The 7,913-nt window shown below is 38.6% G+C and overlaps 2 protein-coding genes and 1 long non-coding RNA gene across 3 annotated transcripts; 1 reads left to right on the forward strand and 2 right to left on the reverse strand.

Moving 5' to 3' along the window:
- On the forward strand, positions 396–2,814 carry LOC105160574 (40S ribosomal protein S20-2). Its single transcript, XM_011078012.2, has 4 exons — positions 396–611; positions 710–836; positions 1,622–1,735; positions 2,483–2,814. The coding sequence occupies exons 1-4, from the start codon at positions 411–413 to the stop codon at positions 2,623–2,625; spliced, it is 585 nt and encodes a 194-aa protein (XP_011076314.1). The 5' UTR covers positions 396–410; the 3' UTR covers positions 2,626–2,814.
- On the reverse strand, positions 3,430–5,291 carry LOC105160575 (UDP-glucuronate 4-epimerase 3-like). The gene has a single exon (XM_011078014.2). It carries the CDS (start codon positions 4,965–4,967, stop codon positions 3,702–3,704), a length of 1,266 nt encoding a protein of 421 aa, XP_011076316.1. The 5' UTR covers positions 4,968–5,291; the 3' UTR covers positions 3,430–3,701.
- On the reverse strand, positions 6,268–7,913 carry LOC110011855. The gene is made up of 3 exons (XR_002286910.1): positions 7,777–7,913; positions 7,176–7,232; positions 6,268–6,960 (listed from the first exon to the last, which is right to left on the reverse strand). It is a non-coding gene; the product is annotated as an uncharacterized LOC110011855 (long non-coding RNA).

Raw genomic sequence — 7,913 nt, forward strand, 5'->3', positions numbered from 1 at the left:
ATAAAAAAATTATTTGACATGTAATAAATAAGTTGTAAGTCAAAAGAGATAATTATAAATTTGTATTCAATTTGCTTACTAATAACAAGAAATTTTGTGAGTTATTACTAAGTATAACCACACGAAATCTTATAAAGGTGTCGTGTCATTATCCATTTGTGTAATCGGAAAAAGGAAATTCCAACATACCAAGCTAATTAGTCATTCTGATTGAAATATTTTTAGAGATGTTGATAATTAAATTTTGAAAATTTTCTGACATCCCAATTTTAGCCTATGGATCTCGTGATCAAAGATTGCTCTCCTCATTTACAAAAACTTATTTAATTTATAATTTTGTCTACAACTTATTTCCACGACAGCAGAGTAGTAGGTAATAGATATAGGGGTCAAAGCCCAGCTTCTTAACAATGATACGGGTGCCCATTATTCAGTTTAAGGCCCAACAGTCCCCAGATTGGGCTCAACTATTTTCACTTAGACCAAACAAAACAAAGAACCCTAACCCTAGTTCTCGGCAACGCATCAACTTCATTTCACCCTCTGAGAAGCGCAGGAGTTCATCTGTTTTTTTCAGCTCAGCCGCCGTGCTTGTCCTCTCTCCACCTCCGGTACAAGTCTCTGTCCTGAATTAACACATATTTTAATATACAATTTATTCTGATTTCACTCTTTTTATTTTAAACAACTCTTTTGCATGCACGGACAGGAAGAACCAAAAGGAATGGCGTATGCAGCGATGAAGCCGACGAAGCCTGGGTTAGAGGAGTCCCAGGAGCAGATTCACAAGATCCGTATAACATTGTCCTCAAAGAACGTGAAGAATTTGGAGAAAGGTATGTTTTTTCTTCATAAATTTGCTTTCAGTATTTGATTGAGCTGTTTACTCTCTATATTTAGTGCTTTTTTATTTGAATATGCTATCGCTATGGTGTTTTATTCTGTTTCCATCTCGCAAGTTTGAGATTTTGTGCTATTGTCTAAGCCGTTTGTACACTGTATGCGACTCTTGAGCATGGTTAGTGTTTCTTTTTCGTTATTCCACTTCTTTCAAGTAATTGGAAGTTTAAGCTAGTCATTTAGGTTCTATATATGGTTTACTAGTATAGAATTAAATTAGTTAGTACAGTGCACGAAATCCGGTGAGGTCTCTGCAATAGTTGATCCTGCTTTATATATTTTTTATGTTGAGTGTTCTGTACCATTCTGAGTTTTTCTGTAGAGATTAATCAGTTGGTTTGCATTTTGAGTTTCAGCTTAAGAATTCTAGCCTATTCCTCTTAATTTTTTACTCGATGTTTATGATTGTATTGTCTTCTAGTAGTGATGTTTCATTAGTTTTTTCTGTTCTGTATCTCCCTTGTTTAATTTCATACTGAGGAAAATCAGTTGAGTTCACACTGAAGACAGTACTTAAACTTTTCTATCGTTAGACATTCTATGTTGGGGCATTGAGCTGTCCTGTTTTAGCTCATAGGGTGCACTAAAAGTCTTCACTTTCATTTTTGGGCTTTATAGTAGTCAGATGAGAGGCAAATCTTATTTACATGGATTCAAGTGACAGCAATCTTTTCTTCTCTGTGATGCTTTGAGGTTATGTTGACATGAGTGTTTTTAACAGTGTGTGCTGATTTGGTACGTGGTGCCAAGGACAAAAGACTCAGGGTCAAGGGACCAGTGAGGATGCCAACTAAGGTTCTTCACATCACTACTAGGAAGTCTCCTTGTGGTGAAGGTAAGAATTGCGTCGCAAGATGTTGGAGATATTTATTTCTTGCATTCTCTTTATGTGAATGTCTGAAATAAGCTTTCTGTTTGTGTGTAGTTTAGATTGATTTAATAACGATGTTCCAGGCATTGTTTCTCTTATTGAGCTTATCATGTTTATTAGGGATTCTATGTGTTTGTTTCGCTACAATTTAGTTATAGGTTTTGTTGTGGAGGGAAACTTCTTTGTGGGTGAATTCTTAATTGAAATCAATAACCATATGATGGGTCCTAGACAGTTTTATATCAATATGCTGTAGTCTCAACCTTTATACATCTTTTTTCTTGAACAGCTGCCTTTATTTTCAAGGTTTGTTGCATCGCTGTTTTGATGAACTGAAGTTTACATGATTACTAGGAACGTTTTTCAATAGTGAATATGCTTGTAATGTAATTATGTGGTTAACTGTATTATCCATGTGCTTAATTGTGTACCTATAAATTTATTGCTTGAGAAATTTGTACATAAACTCCAGGAAGTGTCTTTTGAAAAGATGAAGTTTCTTTTGTTTTCTTGTGCCTAGAAACACTTCCCAAAATTTTTCTTATTTTTGAAAAGTGATATTCTTGGTGTTAATCCGACATGTGTCCACATACATTAAGTTTTATGTCAATGAGTGGTCTGAATTTTTCAGTTAGAACTTTGGATATATGTTTTGTACAAATTTGTATTGTTTATCAATCCGGTACTTACACCTCCATTTTTATTCCTCAGGTACAAATACTTGGGATCGGTTCGAACTGAGGGTTCACAAGCGGGTGATCGACCTTTTCAGTTCCCCAGACGTTGTTAAGCAGATCACTTCAATTACTATAGAACCTGGCGTAGAGGTTGAAGTTACCATAGCGGATTCTTAGGCATCCAAAAATTACATGTTATTTCAGCTTTTGTCACTTGAGTTCAAGCCTCTGCTATTTACAATTTTGATGTCAAAGACTATTTTAGAAAGGGATGTGCGTATTTGTTGATTTCTGTTGAGAGCATATTACTTTTGAACGCTGCCACATGCAACTTCAATTTACGTGATGTCCATTATTCTCGTGGCACCTCGTTTATATTGTCCAAATATACAATTGTACCCTAAAGCACAAAGAGAAACAACCTTCAAAATGTTTAGCTGATCACACCAAGCAAATGAGGCCATAGAGTACAAATTCAATGAATGTGCTTGCAAATAATACGTTTGATCAAACCGTTAACTATTCCTCCAAAGGATAAAGTATAAACTCATTTGGATAGTACTTACCACTGACTAAAACACCAAAAAAAACAATTACTCATTTCCCTTATCTAAAATTAAATTCCAACCATAGAAATATATATTTTATTTGTGAAATGGTATTTTCTCAATGAAGTGAAGGATGGAGATATTCCCTATAATATTCTGTGTGTTTTAGCTCTTAAAATAAAGAACAAGTTCATTCAAATAGCAGCCGGATCAAATTGATCCGTCATCGTAAACTACTTCTCATACTAAAAATATTTTAACTTTACTGGGTAAATTCGTAGGCTATAGTATTGTCCAAGCAAAGAATCAGCATGAAATGAGAAGTGAAATACCAGATCGGGTGCATGCAGCATTGCAAAAAACACAAATTATCTGTATTTTTTCTCCTCTCCCTTTTTCTCTTGAATTTTGTCCTTGAGATTCTTGATCATAATAATGCATAAAACTTGAAATCACAATTAGCATAAAAACAGTCAGTCTGATGCAAAAACAGGCACATTTTCAGTGAATTAAACTGCCACAAAAGTTCCAAGGAAAGGGGAGAGGAGAAAAACAAATCCCTTTGGATTTCTCTTCTCTTCTTTTCTCTTCTCCATGTAATCATTTACAAAACTTTCCATGACTGCACAAAAACTTTCTCTCATCAAGAGAGACTCTGGGGATTAAATTCTCCAAGATTTCAGAAGAATTACGCTGCAAAGATCATCAAGAACTCTTCTTGTCACTTCCATAGTAATCCAGATACCAATCCACGAACTTCTTCAACCCCGTCTGCAGATCCGTCTCGGGCTTGTAATGCAGCTCCTTCTTTGCATAACTAATATTAGCATGAGTAAACAGCACGTCGCCATTTCTTGGCATCGGCAGCACGTTTTTCTTCGCCTTTTTCTTCAACAGGTTCTCCAGTATACTAACAAGCTTTGTAACAGGGACAGGAGAAGTGTTCCCAAGATTGAAAACCCGTAATTGTGCTGTTCCCGTCTTCTTCCCTCCACTCCCAGTACTCTTTTCTGCAGTATCTATTGCAGCAACGCAGCCCTTCACAATGTCATCGATGTACGTAAAGTCCCTAGCCACACTGCCATGATCATCAGGGGCTTCAAATATAGGAATCGGTTTTCCTTTCAGGATATCCTTTGTGAAGAAGAAATAGGCCATGTCAGGCCGCCCCCACGGCCCATATACAGTGAAAAACCTCAAGCCCGTGATGGATAGGCCGTAGATGTGGTTGTATGTATGGGCAATTTCTTCTCCAGCTTTCTTGGTGGCAGCGTACAGGCTTGCTGGTTGATCAGTTCGATCTTTTTCTGCAAAGGGAACCTTAGTGTTGAGCCCGTAAACCGAGCTGGAAGAAGCCCAAACGACTGCTGGCTGAGGATTTGCAGATTTGCAGACCTCGAAAAGGCTCACTAGGCCAGCAATGTTGCTGTGAACATAAGAGGAAGGATTCTTCATGGCGTAGCGGACACCGGCCTGAGCCGCTAAGTGCATCACATGTGTGAAGGCAACAATGTCGAAAAGCTTGTTTAGGAGAGCGGTGTCGTTTATATCCCCCTCGACGACGAAGACTCCGGCCCGTTCCAGGAGTTTCTGACGGGCTCTCTTCAATGAAGGATCATAGTAGTTGTTGAAATTGTCAAGCCCGACGACTCCGTCCCCGCGGCGCTTGAGTGCCATGGAGACATGGCTACCAACGAATCCAGCAGCCCCGGTAACAAGGACGGAGAGATGGCCGGGGCCAGCGCTGTGGGAAGGCGAATGGGAACGTGTTCGGGCCGACGTTTGGACGCGCCTTTCCCAATTCAGGCTGCCCCATGTGGTGGTGGTGCGGCGGTCGGAGGAGAAATCAGGAGGCGGTGAATGTAGAATAATGAAGAGGATCAAGGCGGCGAAAATGGAGGCCCAGAAGATGAGTTTCGGGGCAGAATAATTAGGCCATCTGCGATGAACATAGGGAGGCCTGTCGACCATCTTGAATTTCGTTGGATTGGCAGTGAATTCGGAATTGACATGTATCTATTACCGAGATATTTGCAGCGTTTTCATCTTCCTATGAACGGAAAACTTTGTTCTTTTTTTTGCTTTTTCAAGAATTGAAAACGGATGAATAGAAAAAGGCAAACAAAAAAGAGAAGAGCAAGTGAACAATGAAGAGATTACAGAACAGGCTTTGTGCTAATCTGAGTGTTTGGCGTATTGATTTCCGCAGAAAGTTCCTTTCTTGAATGGAAGGTTTGGTTTATCATTTTTCAGAGAGAAACAAATGTGATAAGAAGGAATCCAGGGGGCGGGGTGGGGGTGGGGGTGGGGAGAAGACTCCCAGTTTTTGATGGAAGAGAAAGGGAATGGAATGGGGAAGAATTAGAGAGAGAAAAAGGAGAGAGAGAGAGAGGAAAGAGGAGAGAAAAACACGCAGTTGAAGGAGAAAGAAGTTGATTACAAGTCAAAGACCAGACATATTTAGTAAAGAGGCTTCTTTAACTATCAACAGATATTGCCTTTTATAGCATCCTTTCATCTTCTTTTTTCATCATTAACTACTTCACGAAACGTGCTCCTTTTTTATGCCTTTACCTGATTTAGATGATCAAATTATGACTTTTTTTTCATTTATTTTGTAATAATCGCGCATCCATCAATAGAAAATGACTTTGTCCCAAGAATATAAATTTTACAGCAGTAATTAAGAGGGGCTCTTATTAAATTGGTGTAAATGAATTTGAATCAATACATTGGCAACTTTGTGCCCAGTGCCAAGAATTTATACTGTTCTTGATATATGACTCATGGAGGAAATGTTGGGATACCTGACTGTCTATTCAAGTTTTTGGAATTCTTTGAAAGTTGACGAGTTGCCCTTTTAACATGACCCATTCTTGGACCAGATCATGGGAAAATATATTACATGTATGGCCCTTTAGGAGAAAACAAAAATTAAGAATATTCGCATCACAAAAGGAGCAAAATTAGTTGATTTTTCAGGTTAGCTATCTTCAAGAAATGGCTAATAGTAGGTGTTCTTTGCACCCTTTTCACTTTTCTGGACAGAAGCAAAACAGGAAATGACCTCTTCATGTGCTTATATGCGGCTGAAAATGGAATGAGATATTCTTTTGTGCTAATGTTCATGCAAAGTAAAAGGTTGAGCAAAGGAGGGAAAGATCTGCTTCAGTAGCCATACCAATAAATGTAATCACCTTTCCTCGTGCAGCAAACCACAGACAGACGAGATTTTTCCTTAGTGTAATCTAATTGCCAAAATCCGACTTAAGATTGATGTTTTCAATGCCCTGCTCGGCAACTTTTTACAAGCAACTCAACCGTTCCTCAAAAGGAGGCGGATAATAAGCAGGTAACGCGACAAAGAGCATGTGCATATAATTGGAAGAGTTCTGAATTCTAAAATATGCTCGAAGATTAGCTCTCAAGAACGTTACAGAACTTTACATTGATTACTAGTTTGTGTAAATTCTACGTTATGCTAAAAGATCGTCTCCAAGTGGGACTTGATTCAGTATGTTCACGTAAACCTAATCCCAGGAAATATACATGACATCAAAGAAAGAACCATTACAAGGATCGGTCAATTTGTGCCATTCTGTGGATCAGCAACGAAGGGCTACCGTGTAGACCCAAATGAGCATCCAAGTGAGGCAAGAAGCATTTTCCCTTGGCTGCATTTACTCCAACATAACAAATATCAAATGCTGTCCAGTCACATCGTGAACTCAATGAAGACAAAACTTGGAGCTCATACTAAGAAGCAGGAATAGTTTTCTTAGAGTTACTGATCAAACTCTTCAAGATGACTAAGAGATCCTATACAGGGTTTCTTCGTTGTCATTGCTTTCAACAGAACGTTCAGTTCTATATTGACTTTGACAGAGAATCGAACTTATTACATCCATCATGTGCCACAAGACTTAGAATCTTGTAGTTGGCAATGCTGCTGAAAGCTTGGTCGCTGTTGACGTCATTAAGTAAAGAATGAAACTCTTGCTTCCACTGAGAATTTATGCTCAGTATATCACCAGTCTCACAGGCACACATTAGCAAAAGAAACGAGGAAAACATAGACCACGCAAACATTGAAATTAACTCTTTAGGAGCATACTTTGAGCTGGAAAATCATCAGAGATACTACGAGTTGCTAAAACATAAATTATGAACAAAACATACCACAAAATTTTGTTCGTGTCGTTATGCTTAAGTCTGAATATGAAAAATCCAGTGCTCCTATCCGAAGAAGAGTATGCAATACTCAAATTAGTTAAAACACAATGATCTTCCAATACAGCTGACAGAAAGAATTTCAACAGAAAATGAGTAGGCAAAGTTTGAAATATAGGCTAAATCATTTGAAATGAACTTCTACATGACATGGTAAACGTTACACTTACACACCCATAATTACATAGCCACTATAGAAGCTTGAAGCCTGTCTCAACATATTCTTTAGGTATTCAAGCTATCTTATTACTCGTTGGTTCAATTCATTTTCTCAATACAGGCATCGAAAATGTTGCCTCAGTTTTCAGGGGAATGGTTAAATCAACCCAAAATTGCAAGAAAGGAGAATAACCATAACAACTAACAAGATCCCAAATTTCATAATGAATTTCAGTAGCAAAGCAATACACTATCAGAAGAGATATGCAGACAGAAAGAGAACATGAAACAAGAAAGTCGAATTCACAGGAAATCCATTTCAAAAAGTGCAAATTTAACAGGAAAAATTTACAGCACAGAATGCTCTAAAGGCCAAAGGGGGTATGGGTACCGTAACCTCAACCACGTTCGCGACATGCAAACTCATGCCAGTAGCGTATGGGAAGAACGGGTCGGGCCAGGCCGATTGGCGTCCCGAGAATTGTGCAGTAGTTCACCCGCTCGAACCCGCGCCTGCGCCTGAGTGAG

The sequence above is a fragment of the Sesamum indicum genome, linkage group LG4, assembly GCF_000512975.1.
Source record: "Sesamum indicum cultivar Zhongzhi No. 13 linkage group LG4, S_indicum_v1.0, whole genome shotgun sequence".
Classification (NCBI taxonomy): Eukaryota; Viridiplantae; Streptophyta; class Magnoliopsida; order Lamiales; family Pedaliaceae; genus Sesamum; species Sesamum indicum.